This window comes from Poecilia reticulata, linkage group LG4 (assembly GCF_000633615.1).
Source record: "Poecilia reticulata strain Guanapo linkage group LG4, Guppy_female_1.0+MT, whole genome shotgun sequence".
Lineage (NCBI taxonomy): Eukaryota > Metazoa > Chordata > Actinopteri > Cyprinodontiformes > Poeciliidae > Poecilia > Poecilia reticulata.
The window spans coordinates 19,963,812-19,988,539 of NC_024334.1; the positions used below are offsets into that span (position 1 = coordinate 19,963,812).

At 39.9% G+C, this 24,728-nt stretch overlaps 1 protein-coding gene across 2 annotated transcripts in view; it reads left to right on the forward strand.

Annotated features, from left to right (window-relative positions):
• The window catches only part of osbpl1a (oxysterol binding protein-like 1A), a 40,275-nt gene extending 16,598 nt beyond the window's left edge, over positions 1-23,677 (forward strand). The window contains exons 13-29 of one of the 2 annotated variants that reach the window (XM_008407415.2): positions 2,931-3,059; positions 3,205-3,286; positions 3,977-4,083; positions 8,417-8,579; positions 10,735-10,924; positions 11,641-11,716; positions 15,967-16,101; positions 16,264-16,361; positions 17,457-17,639; positions 17,724-17,831; positions 19,081-19,170; positions 20,517-20,643; positions 21,593-21,706; positions 21,792-21,915; positions 22,015-22,105; positions 22,349-22,369; positions 22,745-23,677. In XM_008407415.2, the coding sequence (XP_008405637.1) occupies positions 2,931-3,059; positions 3,205-3,286; positions 3,977-4,083; positions 8,417-8,579; positions 10,735-10,924; positions 11,641-11,716; positions 15,967-16,101; positions 16,264-16,361; positions 17,457-17,639; positions 17,724-17,831; positions 19,081-19,170; positions 20,517-20,643; positions 21,593-21,706; positions 21,792-21,915; positions 22,015-22,105; positions 22,349-22,369; positions 22,745-22,847 (1,941 nt within the window). In that variant the 3' untranslated portion in view covers positions 22,848-23,677. The remainder of the gene's footprint in view (positions 1-2,930; positions 3,060-3,204; positions 3,287-3,976; positions 4,084-8,416; positions 8,580-10,734; positions 10,925-11,640; positions 11,717-15,966; positions 16,102-16,263; positions 16,362-17,456; positions 17,640-17,723; positions 17,832-19,080; positions 19,171-20,516; positions 20,644-21,592; positions 21,707-21,791; positions 21,916-22,014; positions 22,106-22,348; positions 22,370-22,744) is intronic. The other variant, XM_008407416.2, reaches the window with a different exon arrangement.
• Positions 23,678-24,728: the final 1,051 nt, after the last annotated feature.

Here is a 24,728-nt window from a genome sequence, read left to right on the forward strand (position 1 = left end):
TATATTTAAAGAAAAAGTGCCTTTCAGGAGGAGGAATCTGAAATATTTAGATTCATTTCACAAAAACATCCTAATTCTTCATACAATTTGCAAGTATAATAAGGAGAGAGTTTGCTGTCAACCATCTGCTGCCATTACAGTGTCTCATCATGTTCTTCTGGCCTTCTTTGCAGAATTAATAAAACATTTTTTTTTGCATCTTGTTGCCATTTAGCTTCAAATTTTCATGTATTTTATTGAGATTTCATGTGATGGACCAACACAAATCAAATCGTATATTTAAAACCCTCCTGTTGTCCTCGGGTCAAAATGACCGAGATTTGTATGTGTTTTCCCTATACACAGAAAATGAGGACAACAGGAGGGTTAAGAACCACTGTTGGCTGCACACCAAAACAAAACGACAAATAACAGTAATTCCAGCATAAAAGAAATTACAAACACGATATAAGAGAAAAAGTAAAACATAAAAATGTCCAACAAATGAACGTCCCACCCTGCATTAAAAGCCAGTGAGTACAAATGTGTTTTAAAAAAAACAGCCTGTCTTAATATGAAGGGGTGCAAAGTATTACATTGTTGTGAAGTGAAAGAAATTTTGTTCATATTAACAAAAGTATAAAAAGTCATTGTTGAAACCAGTGTAGGAGGCATAGCAAACATGTGGAAGACAATAAATTGTTTTTTTAAGACTAGAATTGAACTTTCTGGCCAAAATTCAAGGTCAGAAAGTTGAAGAACCTTTAATAAAATGAGTTATAGCAACACTTAATGTCTCTTTGGGGTCAGTGAAGCATTTTTGAATTTGAACTGAATTGTAGGAAAGTTTATTTGTGTGCCACACATTTCAGCTGCGGTGTAATTCAAAGTGGTGGAAAGCGTTCCAGCGGGACAGCATGCAGCCAGACGGACTGGGTTAGATTCAAACCTACACATTTTTTACAATAAATACCGGGCAGAATAACTTTTTCTAATCATCTATCATTTCCATATATTTCACATGATATCCCAATAATATGCACTGAGCTGTTCTGGTTGCAATGTAACAACATTTGAAAACGTTACAACTCAATGTTGATTTTTGCAAGACAGAAATCTTGTTTTCGCTCAGTCAACCTATGACGTAATATTGAATCATTGTTTTATTTTAACTGGACCTGAATTAAGAGTCCAGCGCATAATGCCATAAACAGCTTAGTCATACATCCTGAAATTTATATGACTATTAGTTATCACTGGGGCTGTAAAACTACGTCAGAGCGAATCGGGCTTTTACTGCTCTGGATATTTCATTCTGGATCAGAATGAAATGAGCTGCAGAAAGAAGAGAGAGCTAAGAATATATATATATATTTACTATGAAGGATGTGAAGCAAAAACAGAAATTTGGCATTGAGCACAGAAATGCTCTTTCTATCATGTTCGATCTTATGTAACATCCCGTCTCAGTTCTGATTGTTATCTGTGGCTGTCAGACGATAACAGCTTCCTGTGCGTCGTCGCAGCGACCAAAACTTTATCCTTTTATGCGTGTCTGAAATTCTGCAACCAAACTTTGAAAATAAAAAAATAAATAAATCTGTTAGAGGTGATAAATTGCCACAATTAATTTAGTATCAACACAGCAAAGAGGTGAAGGCTTTTCAGTTTGCATGATATTTTCTTTTCCCCCGGATGAATAAAATGTGCCAGTTTTTGATCTTTTTATACAATTTTAATCTTTCAGAACGAGGTGAGAAGCCGCCGCCAGCTATTCGTCATTGTGCGAGATGCATTTCCCTGCAAATAGATTTTTAACTCCTGAATATGTTCATGATTTATTCCATTATAACCACAAACGTTTGTGTTATTTATTGGGCCAAGAAGGGAAGGCAAGTAAACCTTTAAGTCCTTCATGGATTTGCTGTTGGGTGACCTCGAAAGACAACTACTTGAACTAGATCATTTTATCAGGATGGAGGAGGTCTGTGGTTAAGTGCAAATACACGACACACAGTTTTTTTGGTTTTTTTTTTAATAAATTGAATGCCTCTTTAATCAGGTCATACTATCTGTTGCTCTGTGTGATTGGATCCCAGTGAAACACTTTAAAGTTTGTGGCTGGAAAGTGAGAAAAAGGACAACGTTTAAGGAGTAATTATTAATTTTGTTGATGGAAATCTTTCACAATAATTTTGATCCACAGCGTTTTCTTTCCCCCTCATTTAAATGAATGCAAACAACAACAACTATGATTATAAATGTCTAAAGTTTACCTTTAATATCAGTGAATGTATTAAAAGATCTAAGTTTACGTTCATCAGATCTCTGGACTAATGTTTCGTGTACAGATGAGACTAAAGTGATTTATTGCTTAATAACATTTCCTGTAATTACAACCACCTGATGGTAGTTTACTTTTCTTTTACCTAATTTTATTGTCTCCTGTAGCAAAAAAAAAAAAAAAGAAATAATATAATTTTAAATCTAGATCTGTCAGGGGTATGAATAATTTTAGCTTAAATGTAGATGTAAAGAAAAAATTTTGCATTGGGATTAATATATTAATGCCTTAAGTCAAGTTATGACATAAAGCAAAGAAAAGGAAAACAGCATTTTCAGTAAATCTGGCACAAGTCTGATTTGAAATTAGACTAAAGGTGAAAAATACAACAAGATGATTAAATCCTGACTAAAACTAAATTCTAATGACTAAAACTGAATTAATACTTGCTACTAAAAGTAACCTTGTCATATCTTTAGGTACTTTTACGTAGCGCTGTAACAACCCATTTCCCTTCCTTCCATTTTCTCTGACTTTCATGTAAAAATGTCTCTAATTTTATCTTAAACCTCTTCGTTTCCACTTTTCGTAGCTAAATCGGTCACACGCCGCTTGTCACAACAGTTAAAAGAAGACAAATAAAAATAGTTTTTTCTTTTCCCTCCAGGCGTGGCTGGATGCGCTGGAGGAGCACTCGGCCTACAGCACGCACTACTGCTCCCAGGAGCAGGGCAGCGAGGAGGAGGAGGAGGAAGAGGCAGGCATGTCGCTAGGGGAACTGACGGACTCGCTACAGGTGGCTGTAAACAAAGACATACATAATGAGCGTGTTGGGACAATGGTCCGGAGCGTTTCCTGCGAACGAGGAGCGCCTCATCCCGACACGCGCCGCCGCCTCCCTCGCTCATGTGCATCTTTCTCACGTCTCTCTGACTCACCAGGCGGCGGAGGTCAGCCAGAAGAAGCTGGAACAGGAGGTGGCGGCGTTCCTGTCCATGCTGAAAAATGACGGGCTGTCAGAACGTAAAACCTACTATTTCACCATCACTCCTGTTTCGTTTTGTTGTGTTTTTTTTTTTTTTCTTCCAACCCCTTCGCTGTGTTATCAGCACATAGGTGACAAATTAAAGAGAAAACTAAAGCAGTGAGAGAGAACCGCTTCAAGGTGGCTTTACAATCACTTTACTTATCTCTGAAACTCTTCTAATGCAATTACGTTTTCATTTATCTTTAGTAATAATATATTTAGTTTATGATTTATTGGCACAGAGCCATAAGAAAGAGGTTAAAAGAGTCGACTCCAAAAGCAGGAGGATATAATTTGCTTGCATCACCAAACTGCGTTCATCTCCGTCAAGGATACGCCATGTTTCTCTGTTCGTTTTCTACGTTTTGTTCCTCAGTTTTGCTCCCATCCACATGTGAGGAGAAAGAAAGTTCAACGGCTTTCAAAAGTTTAAGAGCAGAAATGAAAGGCTCGTGATTAAAACTGAAAGCATCATCAAACAGATTATACGGCGTGATTAAAAAACGACTGAATTACTGCTAATTAAGAATATTCTGTCTGTTTTGGTTGTTAGGGATTTCAGCGATTTGCCTGCTTTTTGAAGTTCTTTTGAAAGTTTCTGAAAGAAGCTTTAAGGCATTTTTATTTAGTTATTTCAATTTTTATTTATTTTTTTAATCGTCTGGTTTTCTGTTTGATCCCGGCAGGATTTCCTTCGGCTGCGCTGCAGAAGATGCAGGAGATCTGCGACTTGTCCAGCGAGACGGCCTCCAGTCTCGCCGCCTGCCTCAGCCTCTTCTCCAGACAGGAGGGGGTGAGTGTCCAACAATTTAAACAACTAAACCTCCTCCCGCTAAACTCTTTGAGGATTTTCAGAACATTGTTAAGCAAAAATTAGTAGTGCATTTCCTAAGGTACTGTGAAAAATAGTAGTTGCCCCTTTTTTTATCATTATTTTTTACGTTCCTTCTGTTTTCCGCGCGTAAATGCAAAATTCATATTGCAAATTTTAATATCAGACATAAATAATAAGAGTGACAACAAAAGACCGTCGTTGTTCTCATTTTATTTATCAAAGGGGAGCTTGTTCAGGATTTTTGGGCCCAGAGCCTGAACCGTGCAGGCTGAGCCCGGTCAAGTGTTTCTTTGTTTTTCGGGTTTCTCTATAAACCCTCTGAATGCTGCAATCAGCAGGATTCTTCTAGTTTCTGACCCTCGGTTCTGCTTTGGTACTTTCCCTCCGATTAAAATGCTGTTTTTGCATTTGTGCTTCGTGAGAACTTCCTGTGAAATTAGCTAGTAAGAGTGATGTGACTATAAACCGAGGGACAAGTTTTTCCTCTAAGGATTCTGTAGGCTTTGATATTTCATCTCCTGCTTGCATGTGGTTCACAACAGGCACTGCTGCCACTGCAGTAGATGTATAAAATTCGATTTAAAGCGTAGCGATGATGATGATGTTTATTTATTTAAATAAGTCAGGTTCGTGGTAGCCTTTCTGTGCTGCATGCAATAAGTTTGTTTTTTTTAGCTTCCACACTTCCTGCTGCATTTTACGCTAAGCTAAAGGCTTTTTCTTGTGAGCCTTCAGATCACTGACACGCGTATTTTTGAGGCAGTTTATAGATTAAACCCACAGTAGCAACAAAACTTGGCATACCATCACAGTCTGCGTGTAGAATATTTCACTCCAGTATATTCCAAGTGAAATGACGTAAAAGTGATACTTTTATGTTGATGCCTTTTGGAAAATTTAATGGTATCAGTTGTGAACAACCGTGGCTGAACGGAAGAATTAACACGCAACGTTTGATTTGTTGAGAGATTTCTATGAAGAGATAAATTTACTCTGCAAGCCTGACGTAATATCGACACACCGGATTATAACGCTGCATGGGTTTATTGTCTCTTGCAAAAAGTCTTCAAATTTCATCACATCACAGCCACAAAGAGATTTTTACCCAAAACAGAAATAGTTAATACATGTAAAATGGGAGGAGAATAAATAACGCATGGCTTTCTAATTGTTTTGAATTAAAAATCTGGAACGTGTGGCATTAAATGTAAATTTCTTGTGTCTAAGCAGTTAGTTGCTATGGATTTTATGTTAGTTTAGGGTAACAGACTATAAAGAGTTAAATTCATTTTTCACACAGTCGTTATTCATTCCACTTTATGAATATGTTATAGTTTCATCTGTTAAATAAATTAAGTTTAGTGGTTGCAAAGATCTGAACGCAATGATGCCATCTCTCATCTAGAAGAAATCTGCAGTCTGACGGAATTTGGAATAAGTAAAATATTTTTATTTAAAGCTAGTGAAGACATAATTTCCCAGGAATGGCAAAGTTGAACTTTGCAGCTGAATCCCCGTTGGTGAGCAAAGCTGCCATATCCTCGGCCAATCAAGAGACTTCAGCTGCCGGTGTAGCGCAACGCGTCATTGTTTCTGTGCGTGTTCATGTGCTTCACCGTTTGCATTCTTCTTTCTGTTTTCATCATCAAGCCCCGTAATGAAGAGACTGCGCTGGCAAGACTAGATTCAGTTGCCCGTTTGTGCAGAGAGATTATTCGCTAAGGGTTGAAATAGGTTTGTTGGGGCTGAGGCAAAATAAATAGACCGAATAATTAAAAGAAATAAAGACTGTCTACGCTCTCTGTGTTATAACTTAAGGTTTCATTAGTTCTGTAATGGTGGCTGTAACGTTTTAATTAGTAGATTTGGGACTCTCTCTTTTTGTAGTTGCTGACGGTTTCTTATTCCGAACCAGATTTAAATCTGAACGTGACGCTAGAATGAGAATTAGCCACCGCTGGCACAGCTCTGCTTATTAAAACCTCTGCGTTGTGTAGTCGTGCCGCCGGTTTTGATGGACTGCTGAGTAAAGGCACTCATGAACTGCTGGGTATGTAAATCCACGCGAGCTCGCCTTCACATGATAATGCACAGATTCAGGTCCGTTTTGCATAATTCTTTTTTCTTTTTTAAAGGGAAAACAGACAAAGGCACGAGCAAAGTGACAGAACACAAAAGCCTAAATTATGAGCAACACTAGAAGTGAGGAAGGACAAAAAAATAAAATAAAATAACCATCTGTGGTCATGTGAGTGAAGGGTTTTACTCTTTCTCGTTCAACAGAGAGACAGAATTCCCGAGAGATCTTTAGCGTAGACGGCGCCGCTGCCCCGTTTCTGAAGCAGACTCTTCCTGCTTCAGAAACGGGGCGGGCGCAGAGTTTGGTGTTTACAGCTACGCTGGGCCTTGATCGCTCAGCTGTGCCGGCTTTTGAGCCGCGGCCTCCAGCTGCAGAGCACTCAATGATGGGCTCATAAAATCCTAGAGATCGCCGTTCAATAGACCTGCACTGAATGGCACAGTTTGCACATGACAGGTTAGGAGTGTGAATGGCCCGGCAAGACTCGCACACACGGTGGAAAAGCTGAATCACTTCCAGCTGCCCCAGTCCTGTAGCGCCACCTCTGGAGAGGTTGGCTGCCAGAATTTCCCTGAACTTGAAGCTCTGGGTCTTTTTACCCTATTTCAGCTCGTTTTCTTTTGTCTGTAGGCAGATATGTATTTTTTTGTCTCTCTGACTGCGGGGTCAGCGATCTCCAACTGAATTAATAAAACGCCAGCCCATCATTAGCGGCAGTAGAAATGGATTTTTGTGAAGGTGCAGCTGAAATTGAATCCCTTCTTTTTGTCAACACGTATCACGCCGTACCTGTAATAATCCAGCAGCCCTAAATAAAAGCCAGTGCAACAAATTGCTTTCACGGGTCACTTCATGTGTAACGTTTATGTTATTTAAACATTTTTGCATGTTTTTGTACTTCCATTTGGGTCTCTACTGCCTCTAAAACCACCCAAGTGTTTATAAAAACACACCCAGCTGTTTTCTGGCAGTAAGTTTTTGTTTTCTCATGCCTGGAAAATGAGCCGTTTCAAAAACCTCCCAATCGTTAAATCACAATCAATGGACGCTGCATCGTTACCTAGCAACCCCAGCAAAGCAGAGCCCATTGCCCCGTAACCCAAACTGAGCTCCAAGCACGTTTGCTCAGCTGGTTTTACCGCTGCATGCGCTGTACAACGGCTGCTGGAAAAGACAAGTGCTTTGTTGTTGACTTACCATCCAAAAACCAATTGCTGCATTCTCGTTGATTGTGTAGGAGGTCCTCCTTCTGCTTTTCCAAGATGTACTGTTGTATAATTGTTAAAATGTTCATGTTAAAATGGTCCAGTCAAAGTTCAAACCCAAATTCAATTGTGAGCCTGACAATACCTAAAATTGCTGTTCTCATTCACTCTGAATGCAAATTGAAGTTTGAGCTATTCTCCAAGGAATGGACAAAACCTCCAGGGCAACAGACTTGCATCTTTAATTGCAAACATCAAAAACAATTCTACAAAAAATCATATTCTTCAAGGTTTTATGTGTTTGAAAATGATGTACTGTTTTCCCTCCACTTCTCTCACCTCATCTCTACTCTCCGTTGGCCTGTCGCAAACAGTCCCATGGAAACACGCCGACGTTTTGTAGTTGTACGTTGACAGAATTGTGAAACAAAATCAGGGGATGCGAATACTTCTGCGTTTTGTGTCAAGGTAGGGTTTTAACTAATGGTTTATTCAGCATCCAGCCGCTGTCATCCGATCGGTCTCGCCTGCACAGGAATCATGTTCTCCAGCAGGCCATTTGAGACGCCGACATCAAGGGAGCCGTCCTCTGTTACAGAGAAGTGTGGCTCGTCCCTCTCAGCCGCCTCTCTCTTTCTGTGGCTCTGATAAAAGAGAGGAGGATCAATCATTTGACATGCTGATTATTGGGAGACCGACTGCCATCACAACCTGTCTGATGGCCAGGAGTGTTTGCCTTCTGTTTTCCTTGAGAATTGACTTTTGGTCGCCAAGAGAGTAGCAGACTGTCAATCAGTAGTTACTAAAAGTGCAAAGCAGAATCTCCCCCCCMCCCTTTCTTTTCTTTTTTTTTTTTTTGTTTTTCAGTCAGTGATTAATCTGTCCTTCTTTTGTCTGCGTATGTGTGTGTGTGTTTTGGCTGTGTGTGTGTGTGTGCGTGTGTGCGTGTGTGTGTGCGTGTGTGTGTGTGCATGTGTGTGTGTGTGTGTGTGCGTGGCGAGCTCAGGTGCGCAGTGTGAAATTGGAGCAGGAGGTGGAGAAGAACAAGATCCTCTCCGAGGCGCTGCAGACTCTGGCCACGGAGCACCACGAACTTGAGCAATCCGTCGTCAAGGGATCGTCACCGCGCAGCGCCCTGAGCGAGGATGAGTTCCACGACGCCGTGTCTGGTGAGTTGACAAGTTATCGAACGCTCTCAGGACTCGGAGGGAGGCAGGCCGCCGTTCCCGTTCACGCTCGCTGCACTCTCGTTCACCTGTGGGACACCGGGATACTTTTTTTTTTTTTTTTTTCCGTTGTTGCTGCCGGTGAATTCCTTCGGTATGTGCGAGACTCAAGTTTGCCGGGTTTTTAGTTAAAATGACATGTCTGACTGATGTTTGATGACTTTTGGTCAACTAGTTGGAGTTTGAGGGATTTATCTGTCGTCATTAAAGCATTTTATCTTTTTCTGTGCGCTTATGACGTTTACTGTAGATAGTTGCATCACAGCTGAGTGATCAGTAGTGGAAATTTTCATTCATTACAGGAATTTTAGGTAAATTCTAACAATGTTGAAGCTTGGGAGAAAATTAAGTTAATCTTGCTTTCTTGATTGACAACAATGAAAATTGCATAATTGTTACTATTCAATAAACTTCACGTATGAAAAGCAGGATGAAATGAAAATACTCCCCCGTTTATGATGCAGATTTTTGGTTTGCACCATTTCTGATGTTTTTTTTCATGTTCATGATAATCACTCCAGCTGGTTTCTGATCTTCAGGTTTTTATTTTTTTAATTTTGATTTTTGAAAGTGCAGGTACTTTTAACTTTAGGCCAAACAAACACGGAGTCCTGTAAATTAAACAGCGTTATCACAATTCTGGGCATTTCATACCATCATGATTTTCTTTCCTTTCCTTTCTTTTTTTTTTAAACAAACACTTGAGAATAACAAAAAACATTGTAGGCCAATCCAACATCAGACCAATCAAAATATATATATATTTTTTTACCCCTTTTCTTATGAACAGTCTTTAATTCCCTCTAGCAGGAACAGAGGCGCTGTCACACAGCATGCATGAGAGAGAGGTTGTTGTCACGCAGCCTACTGCTAATTTAAAACTGATTCTGAATTCGATGTTAAATTTGAATGTTGTTTTGGTGATACATGTGGTGGCGTGTCTAGCATGTCCTAACATTCACTAAGAGATTTCCAAAAGACTTCTAACAATTCATAGCGTCACTTTTCTCTGACCGACGTGGGCTGAAACTCAGAAACATTTCAGCTACTTTGCTGTTCTCAGCCTTACTGTTCTCTGACTGAAGACTTGCTCTCTCATTGGCTAAATGAAAAAAGAGTTGAGTTGTAAGCCGCTCCTCTTTACTTTAGATCTGAAACAAAGCACATGACCTGTGATCTCAGCAGATTGGTTTTTATCATGTGAACAGACAAAGTGATCAATAATGCTGAATTTATGACGTTGTGTTTGTGAAGCCGTAGTTTAGTCCTTATTATTTCGGGCCAAATTTGGATCATGATTGTGTTCAAAAAGACTAGTTGTGGGAAAATATTGATAAAACTCCTCAATAAATGGTCAAAATATACACAAATAGTTAAGTAGTCAATGTTATTTGGCAGAACGCAGATTAAAAACTGCTTTGATTTGATTGATAAAGTAATTACTGGGCACACAGCCATTTTCTTGAAGGCTCTGTTATCTCTCTGGAGTCTAGAGGGCCTCAAGAAAAGGTTCAGCGGGCCACGTTTGGCCCCCAGGCCTTGAGTTTGTGAGCAGCCAGTGGGGATTCATGCATGAATTGCCCAAATTCAAGCACAGTAACTTTACAGTTTTGAGTAAAGTTACTGTTACTCAAAACAGAAATGTTTTATTAGCTACCATTTATGCAACTGGACACAATAGAAAACTTATTTTGGTGGAATTGACAGATCTTTTTATTTTTTTTGGAGTACTTTTGCCTAGACAAGCATCTTTGGGGACCTGATATGGTTTAAATAATCAACAATTGAATAACAAATGAAAGACATAAGAAATGACCTTGTTATTATCTGTAAATCTGCCATGAATACGCTCTTTTAAACATCGAGCACAGTGTTGCAGTCGTTGCCTGCGACATAAAAACAGCTCCTACAAGTTTTCCCATTTATAAGCCTCTCTGTTTGCTCTTACTTGTCAATCAGATTTAAAGAAGCACCTTTTTTTTCCCCACCCCGTCTATTAATTAAAGTAAGCTTTATACTCCGTGTTATCAGCCTTTGTACCCCCCCAGCTCTCCTCTGAGCATAGTGACTCATCACCATGTCTCCTCGTCTCTATCAGAGTCAGGCTCTGAGCTCTCCCTGAGCGGCTTTGAGACGGTGGCCAGCAATTCCTTTGAAGAGGACGAGGAGGAGGACGAAGGCTCTGTCATGCTAAGCAGCCCGTGTAGCAGCCCCGCCACCAGCATGTTGCAGGAGGATCACCATGGAGACAGGGACGAGACTCAGTCCAACGGGATAACAAAGCACAGGTCAGAAGTGCAATATGCCCCCACGGTTTCCCAAATTGGCCACACTCCCCCTGCGCCTTTCATCTCTGGCTTAAAGATGAACTAACTCAGCAAAGGGGCCATTTTTCTCCTATAAGTCTCTTATTGTTGCAGATGCTCTTACCTGCTCTGAGAGGTCGGCTGGTTCTTTCCGCCCCCCGGTCTTTTTTTTTTTTTTTTCCTCCGTTCTTCTTTATCCTCCCTCAGGTCTTTCCACTTCGTAGTGTGAATAATTTAGAGCGAGATTCTGCCTGGTAAAGCCACAGGAAAGGGTTGTATTGAGCGGGCCTTAGCTCTGTGACACTTTGTTAAATATTGATAAGGTCACGGTGTAATGCAACAATCAGTTAGGAGTGTGATCCCGTGTTTGCTGATCCCTCAGTGGCTCACACGATTCGGGCATCCTTTAAATCGCCGCCGTTAGCTTTTTGTTTTCATTTATCCTGCGTACAGAAAAAGCTCGAACGATTCCGACGCGTCTCGTTTGTGTCTTGTCTGGAGTTTCTTTCCTAACCTTCGCACTTTTATAGCACCTACTTTCCTTTACTTTGAATTCACCTTCTCGAACTGACACCTGCAACTATTATTCGTCTCGATACCGCGGCTCTCCTAAAGCTTCTGAAGCGCTACTTGCTCAACGCAAATAAATTGCACATGAATTATGGAGTACATGTAATTATGCATGCAAATTTTTTCAGGGCGAGCTTACCTGCGCCGATGTTCTCGAGAAATGACTTCAGCATCTGGAGCATTCTGAGGAACTGCATCGGAATGGTGAGCACGACGTTCAGATGTTGGTTCGGTTGGCGCCAGGCTTACAGGTGGCGGCTACACTGCTGCTCGGGTGCAAATTTTAAGGTTTTTTTATTCTTTTATTTTTGTCGTTGTAAATGGACCAACAGGATTAAGCTTATCATTTGAAAGATTTCCACATTGTACATGGAAATGTTCTACCGTGACTCTACCTTGTGTAGATTATAGAAAAGAAGAAAATAGAATAGAAACCTTTCTGTCAGACTGAAGTGCTTTTCTCCACTGTAAAACAAAAATCTGTCTTAAAATCAGAAAAAGAATATAAAATACAGATATATACCTTCCATTAAAATGAGAATCTGTTCACACTAAAAGAAAGAAGACATCCGCATATTTTGACAACTACCTCTTGCACAATTTCTTCAAAAAATAAAATAAAATCAATAAATAAATAAGAGAGCAGTCATACGACAGGTATTTAGTGTAACAACTCCCTTTTGGTAAAACCTGTATTTAAACTTTAGTCGTGTTTGAATCGTCTTTGTGTCTACTACCTGAAGGCAGAAGCTGAAACAGATCATGTGATGTATCAGTTTCTATTTTTTCTACTAAGTAGCTCTAGATTGTGTTACAATAGATTACAAAGTAGCTATGTAGTGTGTACTGCGATAAAGAATGTTGCGTTTTCTGTGTGCTAAGACGTCACTAAGCTTCTTTCAATGTGGGGCTTTTTTTCCGACATATTTAATGATCGCCTGACCATCTTGGGATGAAGCTCATTTTTTTGTGAGCACTTTAATCTCTATTGGGGCTTCCAAGTGGTCAGACCATTATTAACTATTTAAAAAGTAGGTCAGGCTGACCTACCGTTGGAACCACTAGAAGAAACTCTCCGTAGAGAGAACCAGGAGGCATAAATCAGGCCGAACACTTGTGTAAATTTAACAAAAGAGGATAAAATACATCTCTTACATATCATTTAACTTTTTTGCGAAAGGTCTGCATATGCTGCAGGATCTGCTGGTGCGTTATTTATGTTGCTACAGCAACATATCTTCATGACCCATTAAAAAAAAAAGCAGAACCTCAACAGTGTGTTGGGTGTTTAAGAGGCACGTCTTGTTAAGTTGCAAAGTTTTAAGAAACATTTCCATGAAGCAAACATAATTTTTTTTTACATTTTTCGTTTTTACATATAAATGATTTTATTTGTATGTAAATCTGAGTAAAATAAAGGAATTTCAACCTCAATGATTGCAGCATAAATAAAACGATAAACTGATAAATAGGAAGCACTGATTTTCCAGGTTGCCCGTGATTCTAATATATATATTTAAAAAGAAAAGTCAGCCTCAAAAATTTAAAATGGAGAAGTTCAAAAAAAAAAGAAGTAAATGAAGAAATTCCCCACATCTGAGGTTCAAAGTGGGCTTTAGTTGGTTTATCTCTGCTCTGCGACCCTCGCTGCTTTTAGTTGCAGCGCCAGCCTCCCTTTAATGATGAGCGCAACCTTCTCACATCGCATTACATGGTGCAGGCGTGTAATCGGTTCAAATTAAATGTCAGCGATGCGCTCTGGAACAGGTTCATGACTCCGCTTGTGTGAAAATGCTTAAAAATCTAAAAGCTCTTTATTCGGGGAAAACGGGGGGGAAAAAAACACAACTGCTCTGTTTTCATGCTTAATCGGATCCGCTGACAGATCTTTTGCTAAATCTGTTATCTACAAAAAAAACCACATCTCCTACAAATATGAACACAAAAATCATAATGCTGCTAGCTGACCTTCCAGTTTTATGTTTTTGATGATGACATCAAAAACCACATAATATTACCGCATAATATAGAGCAACAAAAAAAGTTGGGGTCAGAAAAAAAAACAGTCCGCTACTTACTCATTAGCTAAGGCTAACATTGAGTGGTTAGCATCAAGCTAGTGAATATGACTTTCAGCTAGCAAAGAGCCAAATGTTGCTTTCTGCAGAGTTGTGGAAAGGAAAGAAGAAGAAGAAGAAGAAGAAAGGGAACAGTAAAAGTTGGAGTCTATGTATCACACACAAGGACATAAAATGTTGTTCTCTCTCCCAGGACTGTAGGAGCTAAATGGCATCATTCTGTACAAGTGCTTGTACCTTGATGCGTATTCTGACTGAAAAACCTTTTTCTCATGTGATGTCTGAGGAATATGAAGTGGATATGCAGCAGTGGGAGAGACCTATGAATATTGCCTGGGAGATCTGGGCTTTAGTTCTTGTGAAATATAAATTGGCCTTGCCACAGCAAGAACTTTGTTTTTTATTTTTTTTAGCCTCAAGTAAAGTAACTTATTTCTCTCTTCTTGCTGTGTGTGTGTGCGCAGGTCTTTAAAGTTGCCACTTGTACGATGTTCTTGATGTAACAACATCAAACGCATGCCTACAACTCTGATGCTGCCTCAACACTTGGAAAATAAATTATTATGCTAAATGTCAGTGCGCTGGGTTCATTAATTCAATCTTATTCCTAAGGTAAATTTAAATGCGGATAAGAACCTGCTTAGCTCCAGCATGTTGGCGTTATTGTGTGCTAACCATGATAGCATTGTTCTTGAGCTTAGCCTATTGGTTAGCGTTACTTAAACCTTTTTTTTTTAGATTTTGCACAGTGAAAACACCAGACGAAGCAAACTAAATGTACTACTCTCTAATAGATTGTGTTGTAATAGATTACAAATATATAAAGTGGGGAAAAAACAAGTAAACGCACTCAATTTTCTTGTTTGCCTTTGAAGTATTTTTACACATCCAGGTTAGCTATCTGAAAAACACACTGTGTTCAAAACATTTCAGCCTTCATCCAGAAAATGCCACTAGTTATAAATGTAACCAGGAACTATGACATTAACACACAAATAAGAAAGTCACATGATATCGTGCAGTTGCATGAGTACTCTGAGTTGTTTTTCATGATTTTCTTTTCACCAGGGGAGCCCAGGTCCAGCTGCCTGTGGTGGAAGTTTATCTCTAAAGCTACAAGGAGACGTCTTCTAGATAAAAGATATTGCCAGAAAAATGTACAGGAGACAAAGAGCATCTGACAAATCATATTAACAAGAAATAAAAGTGGTCTTGGTGTGTATCCCTGAAGGACTCTGGATCTTGTAGCTGTTTTACGCTAGTATCCACCTAAAAATCTGGCCACAATCTAGCCCCTCGAGAATATCTTTTAAAAGCGTTGGAGGGCAAAGGAAGGACGCTCCTCTGGCAAAATTTACAACCTCCAGATTTACAAAATGGTATTTCCTGGAGCTGTTTTAAGATAACCAGACTGTTGTGTCTTAGAAAATCTAAAAGTCATCAAAGTACCAAATCTTTAATTTAAACTTAACCACCACTTTTTATTTTACCGCATTGACCAGCAAAAAAAACAACCTTTAAATTATGAATCATGTCATTAAAATCTCTCACAGAGTTGCAGTGAGGAGGTTAAGAGACACACAGAAAATTAGAAATAGTTCCCTCTGCAGAGTCTAAATTTATAATAATGATTGTCAAAAAAAAGAAAAGAAAATGATTTAAAGCACAATAGCAATATTAGTCGGTTCTGAGTGTTCTCCAAATTCATCATAAAACTTCGGTGGGAAAGTATTTCCTCCTTTTATCCTTATTCAGAAGCTGCTTAATAACCTTCCAATAAGTTTTCATAAGGGATATTGGTAAAGTGCTACATTTTGACAGATAATTATATCTGGAGAAATGGAATCATAAAAGATTTCTAGAACAGTCTCTGCTTTCCTCTTGCGGAAAAAAAATCAGGATTAAAGAAATATTTTTAAAACTACTACCAGAATTTATTCTAATTGAGGTAAAATATGATTCATTTATGATAATTAGAGAAGTGCCCATAAAGTGTGGGAATCCACCTTATTGACATGGCAGCAGATTATTGTTTATTAGCATTTTTAATTATGTTTATACTGTAGCTGTAATTCCAGATTAAATACGATTATCTAAATTGAGGCATGGAATATTAAAAATACCCCATAATTCCTGTTAACCTCTAGCTTCCAGATTGGGCTTTCTGAAGCCTTTTCTTTGTTTCCCGCAGTGTGACGTTGCTGTTGAACTTTCTTTATCCATAGTAGCCGCGTATTACTGCCATGTTTGATCAAATATGTCTCAAGCCTTTAGAAAACGCAGCATAAATAATTCATCCCCTGAGGAACGGCGTGTGAAGGAACACTGAGGCCCTCTTTGTGATGAAACCTCGTCTCTCTGCCCCGTCTCTTTCAGGAGCTTTCCAAGATCACAATGCCGGTCATTTTCAACGAGCCGCTCAGCTTCCTGCAGCGTCTGACGGAGTACATGGAGCACACGTACCTCATCCATCAGGCCAATTCGTCTTCCGACTCCATCGAGAGGATGAAGGTGGAGCAGTTTTCTTTAACGTCCCGGAGTTGGAGTGAGCAAACTGCTTTCCGCTCCATCATTATGTTCCCTTTAGACGAGCCAAAGTTTTATTACGTCGGAGGCCAGTGTGTTTGATCCGGAGTGTGTTTTTTTTTTTGTGTGTGTGTTTGTCCGCCGCAGTGCGTGGCGGCGTTCGCAGTGTCCGCTGTGGCCTCCCAGTGGGAGCGGACAGGTAAACCCTTCAACCCCCTGCTGGGAGAAACCTATGAGCTGGTCAGGTGGGTGGAGCAGCAGGACAGCGTTTGAATATTAAAAAGGTTTTTCAAAGACGTTTCCGTTTCAAAGCTAATGTCGCAATTACAGCTGTGCTGTTTATGGGGTTTGAAGGATGCATTTGAACCGTTTTTGAATTGAATTCACTTCATTTAAAAACGTTTAAGCAATTTATGTAAATTTTTTCTAATACACAGAAGTTCAAACTTGTACATTTTGAATATTTGGAAGTCCAATTGAAGAAAAAAACAGATGTTTTTATTAGCCATCAACGAGCCTCTGTCATACATCCAGCTTCATACTCAACCACTCCAGGAACGATAGTTCATTTACGTTTGTTGATTTCAAAACCCAGTGATGCAGCTTTTACATATATTCAGGGGCCAATACTTTTTAATCACTGATACTGGTGCATCATACAAAATAAATGAATGAATTAGTGAGGATGAGGAAGACTGCATCCCAAATCTAGTGACTAAAATATTTGCCCATTCTTCTATTTTTTATTTGTAAAAAATTATTTGAATCTTGTATAATTCTCTTTTTACTTCACAATTGCGTACCACTTTGTGTTGGTCTTTCTCTTTAAATTCTAACGCAACAGATTTGTGTCTATGGCTGTAATGTGACACAATGTGGAAAAGTTCACAAGAATGAATACTTTTGCCAGCCACAGCAAGTTTTCCAGAAGAGCTGTGATCCCAAACGCATCAAATCTAGTTTGTAATTCATGAAACAGGCTAATGGAGTGTCTGGAATGACGGCATGAAGGCTGAAGGCGGTCAAAAAGGTGGTCTATGTGAGGAAAGCAACACATTTAACTCTTCTATTAAAAGAAAAAGTGGTGTTAAATCAGAGTTTTTCCATCTTTTACCCAGAATCGTAATAAGATGTGGATGGATAAACTTGAGCCCGAATGTATAATTTTGAACTTGCATGGATTAGAGAAAAGAAACCAGAAATGAAAGACATTTATATCGATGATGAATGCATTCAAATGCCTCGGCCATCATCTTGTTTCTCGTTACCGATGTGGTTTTGAGCAGAGTGCGACGTGCAGCTTGACCTTTGTGACCTTTTCGTACCGTACGTTCCCCCAGAGACGACCTGGGCTTCAGGCTCATATCGGAGCAGGTGAGCCACCACCCTCCGGTCAGCGCCTTCCACGCCGAAGGTCTGAAACAGGACTTTGTGTTTCATGGATCCATCTACCCCAAGCTGAAGTTCTGGGGCAAGAGTGTGGAGGCCGAGCCAAAAGGCATCATCACGCTGGAGCTGCCCAAGTGAGAGCAAAACCAAACCTGTACAGCCACGTTCGTTCTTTTAAGTTTGAGACGTTATTTTTATTATTATTTATTTTCTTTCAGGCACAACGAAGCCTACACATGGACAAACCCTACCTGTTGTGTTCACAACATCATCGTGGGCCAGCTGTGGATCGAGCAGTATGGGAATGTGGAGGTGATCAACCACAGGTCAGATCAAGATCCATTATGAAAATGTGTTAAATGTTATAAAATGCTCCCCGTGTTTTATTATATCCCAATCAGCCTTAATATAACGAATACAAAATCCTGTTGCATCATCATATTTCTGGAAAAGCTTTCCTCTTGACATTTCCATGGAGTTTGCTTTGACTCTTACTTCCCAACGGAGAAGTTTTGCTCGTAAGTGGAGGCCTTTCCTCTGAAAAGCAGCTGCAGGAATACAGGCGTGTTCAGTGGAAAAGTTTATCCGGCTTCCGGACTGCGACAAATGTCCATCTGATGGGGCCTGATTCGAGGAGACGACCCCCCTGCTGGTCGAAGCTTGTTTTTTTGGGGGAACAAAAGAGACACCAACTCAATATTAGTCATTATGGCTGATTGGTGGATGTGTATTTGCAGCATCACGACTAAAAGGAAAACAGCTTCTTTCTCTTAAGAGCTAAATTGTTTCTTATTATGCTACATCACTTTGAAATTTAAATCCCAAACAACAAAGCGAGGAGGTGTGCTGCATACATCACCACGCACACACACACACACGCGCATACACACACACACACACATACGGGGTTTCAAACAATAAAGATGAGGCACAGTGAGACTTTTTCAAAGGAAGTCGCACAAGGACTTTGTCTTTTCAGGGTTAAATCCCTAATTTATTTGTGAAGTTTAAAATAGTTTCCAGATTCTGCTGGGAGTTTTACATTAAGCAACTTGTGAAGCGGTTGGCTGGCAGCCAGCTTTGTTTTTTTCTTTCTTATACAGCACTAGTTCACAACTAGTGTCATTAAAATAAGCGGTTCCAAATCATACCGTGTTTACAATTTGGCCCAAATTCAATTTGAATCAATTAGCTTCATTCCAGTGCAGTCCAATTATTTATTTATTGAAAAGACTAAAAAGAACCCCATTCACCTACAGTCAAATCGAGTCAAAATCAGCTGATTACGTGGCGTGCTTTCTGCAGGAACGAGAAAATGTTGAGCAGGAAGCTATCAAAGAGAGATGGCTCAGCACAAAAAAACCAACAAAAACACCAGAAGAGCTTTACATTTAAACAAATACAAAGAGAGTTCATGTACTGTAGAAAGGGTCGGCAACGTTTCCGTCATTCGGTTTGACTCAATTTGACTTTGATAAAAATGTCTTGTGTGATTCAGCAGAGTGGAAATCATTGTGAAGTGTTGCTGTTGTAATTGTTGATGGCTTTGACACTTTATTCCTTTGTTTTCTCTAGGACTGGTGAAAAGTGCTGCCTCAATTTCAAACCATGTGGACTTTTTGGGAAGGAGCTGCATAAAGTTGAAGGTTACATTCTTGATAAAAGGTACAGTGAGCACAGCATTCAGAGGAAGTTTTAAATGGGTTTCCTTAAAGCTGTGATATGTAATTTTTCTAAAAAATATAGATTTTTTTTTACATATTTGTTAAAGCTGTCACCATATTGTGACAGTATAACATGAGACAGATAGTCTATGAAAACTTTTTGCTCCTCTGCCTCCTCCCTGTTGTCCCATTACCATCTGAAGAAATGCACCGTTTCCAGTCAGAGACAACCAATCAGAGCCAGGAGGAGGGTCTTGCTGCTGTCAGTCATGCTTGTGCATGCACTGCAGCAGTGCTAATGGTGGAGAAACAAAATAATGTTACAGGAACACTACCGGTCCACCGTCATCCAATCAGAACCAGGCCCTCCTCCTGGCTCTGATTAGTTGTTTCCGATCAAGCGTTCATTTCTGCAGATGGCAGTAGAGACACTGGAAGAAGGCAGAGGAGCTTGATTTCACAGATTATCTGTCTCATGTTATTCTGTTACAACATCGTGACAGTTTCAACAAATATATAAAACAAATGATCAAAATTACTTACTGCAGCTTTTAACATTATTTTAGTTTAAAATTACTCTTTTATTCCTTCAAAAAAAAAAAATTCAACGTGGAATTCACAACATACTCTAAATGCTTGTTTTTAATTCCAGTTTACTCTTGAGTGTTTGGAAAATCTTTGTTTCTCTCTCTCTGTTATAAGAACTGCATTTTTTTTTTCCATTGCTACCTGATAGTTTACATTCCTTCATTTGGCTAAATATTCCGGCACAGATCAGATTTATTCGGATGCTTAGAGTAACCGTCAGCTCTGCTTTCACATCAGGCACCAAATATGACTTGGTGCAGTGAGTTTCAAATTCAAACATGCAACACAGATTGTTCTCCTACCCATTCGCCACCGTTTTATAAAAGCCCTAGTAGTTTTGTTTGTTTAGCTTATTGAACAGGCACCATGTAAAGAAGCGTTAATCCCAAAGCTAATACGCTTTACAGAGCTAATGTTCAAAGAGCAAACTGCTGTTTATACACTGATCCAAAATGAAGCGGTGCTCAGAATACTCACAGCTGGAGCGCTCTGACCTATAACGACTTTAGTCGTTTTGGGGGAAAAAAATAGACATTCACTTAACAGATGCGGCAGAAAAGCAACACAAAAGTCAAAAACTTTTAGCTGAAATTTCCTGAAAACTCTCGACTCACGAAAGCGCTCGCGTTGGATTTCGGAGCTTCGTCTCCCTCGAGGTTTTTCCATCGCTTGCCGCTCGAAACCGACTGAAGTCATCTGCGGTTTCGCTTATGCCTGAGGGCGTGTGCATGTCTGCCTGTGTATCTGTGTGGTTCACAGCAAAAAGAAGCTGTGCGCGCTGTACGGGAAGTGGACCGAGTGCCTCTACGTCGTCGACCCGGCCGCCTTTGAAGCTCACAAGAAAAGCGACAAAAAAGGAGCCGAGGAGAAGAAAGCCGGAAAAGCGGTATGAATTACTCAGCGGGGGTCGGCAACAACATGAAGTTAATTGCAAAGTTAAAAAAAAAAGAAAAAAAAAGTGAAGCTGTTGCTTCTTTCCTTTCGGGGGGGGGGGGGGAAGGAAAATGAGCCATTGTTCGAGTTTCGACTGAGATGAAAACAGTCGATGTGGGCAGCTCTGCTCGTAGCTTAATGCCCAACTCGTCTGCAGATCTGAACCGCTAAGTGAGCGAAGCGTTTCAGGACATAGTCGAGAAAAGCTGTCTGATCCTTTTTCATTGGTCGTCACTTCAAACACTCAAATATATACTGCTGAAATATACGCTGCTTTGATGGTCGGACCGTAGAGAGATATAGGCGACTGCTTGGGCTTGAACTTTGAAACCTTTCATATTTCGTTACATCACAACCAAAAACTTCAATGTATTTGTTAGTTTTTTTTTAATAAGATAGACCAGCACAATGTGACGCCTAATTGTGAAGTTGAAGGAAAGTGACAGATGGTTTTCAAAATTTTTAAAGTATATATATATTATCTGATTTTGTATTCACCCTTGCAGTCTGATACGCCAAAATAAAATCCAGTGCAACTTGGGGTGCGTTGACATCAGAACGTGTGTAGTCGGCTTTTAACCGAACTCTAGTTTGTTTGTCGAGAAAGTCCGGTTTGTTTCGGACAGGTTTTTCAAATAGTTTGGTTCGTCTGACAGAATGCGGTGTGAAAGTGAACGGCACCAGCTGAAAATGTAACAAATGTAGCGATTTTTCATCTCAATCTACGGAAGAGGATTAGGAGCACTGAAGATTAAAGACAGAATAGCTTAGATCTACACATATTTATCTCTTAAAAAGATTTGTGTTTGCACTACTTTGGTGTTGTTCTCTCACTTAAGTGCATTGCCGTTTACTGTACCCTCCATGTCGTGCTGAGAGCTGCTGTGTGTTTGTTCTACCAGGGTAGCAGTGGGGATCAGGAGGGCGTGCCCTCCCCTGCTGCAGACACTGTGGAGATGATTCCTGGCAGCCAGCTGCTGTGGAGGATTGCCCCCAGACCAGCGAACTCTACCCAGGTCTCACCGATTCCTACATAGCCTACCATCTATCACTCTTCAAAGAAATATGATGCTCACGCGTGGAATTGTTCTTTTAAACCAGATGTACAGCTTCACGTCCTTCGCGATGCAGCTGAACGAGCTGCATAAGGACATGGAGGGGGTCATCCCGCAGACCGACTGCCGGCTCAGACCGGACATAAGGGCCATGGAGAACGGCGACATCGGTAACGCCTTTTTCTTGATTTTTTTTTTTTAAAGAAATAAACTTTTAGCTGAATCCTCCTCGTCGTGACCTTCGAACTCGACTTCCACGTCTCAAACAGACCTGGCGAGCGAGGAGAAGAAGAGGCTGGAGGAGAAGCAGAGAGCCGCCCGTAAAAACCGCACCAAATCTGACGAGGAATGGAAGACCAGGTCAGGGTTGCTCTTTTTATTCTTTTTTTTTAAATTAAATTTCTCACCAGGCTGCTTATCCACGAAGGAACCAGATGATTTTAAACGCACATCATAATCATTTGATCCCTTTTTTTTTTTTCTCCCCCTCCAACCAGAAACCAGAAATGTCTGTGTTGTGTTGCTCTGAATTGCTCCAGATTAACTGTTTTTTTATCTCCGCTTTTCACATTCGGTCGGCTGCGTCTTGGCTTCGATGCCAAGAAATCCTCCCCTCGGCCCGAGGTTAGAGCGGCTCGCCGTTTGGCTGACGTGTTGTGTGCTCATGTGACCCTCTGTGTTTTCCAAAAACACATCCTAATCTCTCAGTGAATGTTATCTGAACGACAGAGAGACTCACAGGGTGAAGATATTTAATCCCCTCCTCTTCTTCCCTTCGCTAAAGCTTCACTCACTGCCACTAGAAGCAGTTACTCCCTACGTATCCCTTAAAGGAAAAAAACTAAAGTTAATGTTAGCTGAAAGCCTGATCTCCTCACATCTAAATAATGATTTGCACCCTGACGTTAAAGCATGCCCGCTCTTTGTTCCTCTCCCTCTGTGATTTGCTCCAGCGTCGTTTGGCGCTCCGTTTCCTGAACGCCTTCTCGCTCTTCTCAGGTGGTTTCAGCAGGGGCCGAACCCCCACACCCGCTCTCAGGACTGGCTCTTCTCCGGCGGATACTGGGACAGGAGCTACAGTCAGCTGCCGGATATATATTAATCCATTTTGTGCATGGAAGAAAGAAAACTAAAAATAAATAAATAAGAAATCGCACCTGTTCGTTAAATGTTACCAATAACCGTTTGATTCTCTTTAATTTCTTCTTTTTTTTTTTTTTTATTAATAACTACACTAATAATAGGCACTTTGGGAAGTTTGCACCTGAACATCGTGGCCTTACTCCAAGTTATTATGGGAGGGAAAAAGTCACTAATGTAGTTTGATGATGCTTTGAGATGCATTATTTGCATTTACACTGAAATACTTTTTTCTTGACTCTTAGCACAGTGAACTGGGCGTCTAGTTTTTTTTTTGTTTTTTTTTAGCATTTATCTTCTTTTAAATGTCCATAGTTGTAAATCTGTGTATATATTCTCCACATCTCCAGCCATCAGTTATCTTCTCCATCACTCTGGACCTTTGTCTGTTTCGCCTTGTACAGCTACAGGATTCTTTTAAACCCTTCTGACATTTGACGCTGTGCGTTTCCTCTCTCATCAACTCCCACTTTAAACATAAACATAGCCGAATTTTTTTTTTTTTTAAATCATCCTGTGTTTGTGCTCTGTTTTTATTGAAGCGTGTGTAAAAGAAATTGAGCACTTGTAAAGAGCTGAAGTTAGATCCGATTTCTGCTGTAAATTAAAAAAAAAAAAGTTGAAAGTTGTACAAACTGAGCGATTTTTGCTGGAAATCATTTGTACAAAATGGAGGAAAACTATGATTTGAGTCCACAAGAATTTAATTTCACCATTTCTAGTTGCTTTTTTTCCTCCCTGCTTTCATATTGAGCTTGTAAATTTCTTATCTAAATAAAACATTTCAGTCCATCCCTGTGTGTCTTCACTGTTCTCATTAATAACTTATCAAGTTCTATATTTTTAAATGGTTCATTAATATCACACAATTTCAAATACCTTTAAACCTTGGATTCTCAGATAAGTTGAGTAGGAGCACAGAGAAGAAGGGAAGTTGAACTATTCCTTTTGTTATCCATCCTGGGTAAAATGAGATTTTTAGCAAACAGAATGAACTTCAAGTGCTAAAAAGGGCCCAGCCATCATACCAGAAATACTGAATTATAAGTTTCTATGTACAGTAATAGAAACCCATCATGCAAGTTCATATCACCAACTCCAGCATCAGGGGTATTTCTTACCTGCGGACATTACTCACTTGTCCCAAATCTTCTTTCAAATTAAAGTTTGCTTTTCATTTAAAAATCAAAGTCCCAGAGACTGGAGCACGAGAAGAGAAGTGCAGAAACCAGATTGCTTTAACTATGCGTGGAGTTTACACAGTCTGTGATAACTTGGATTGCTCTTTTGGTGTTGGTTAAGTTTTGTTTTGTTGTTTTTTACTACAATCAGTACAACCAATCCCTAGATAATCCCTGGGCCATTGAGAAAAATCTCAGTATCGTATGAGAAACGATATCGAGAAACGTGTAACCATTCCTCAGAATCGTTTCTCTGGAGGTGTGGACAGTGTTTAAACTTCAAACCTGAACCCGGTCCAGCTCGTTTTGCATCCGCTTCTCCCTCTTTTGCAAAACTGCGATCTCTTTCGACGTTTTTTTGGAAGAGACCTTCCTTCTCATCTTCTCGACAAGCTGCAGATTCTCGTTTGCTCTTGCTAAATTAGCGTCTTTCTCACGTCTGACCTCCTGCCGACACATTTCCACTTCTCGCTTCAGTCCAGAAACATCTCCATCATACTCGCAGTCGAGTTATACAATAGTAAAACTGGCACAACAATCAAGAACACGTTCTCAAGGATCAATAACCTTTAAATTCTAATAAACATTTAAATACTGGAACTGGAAGACATTTTAAATATCCAAAATAAAGAAAGAAAACAACACATAAAATTAATTATGAA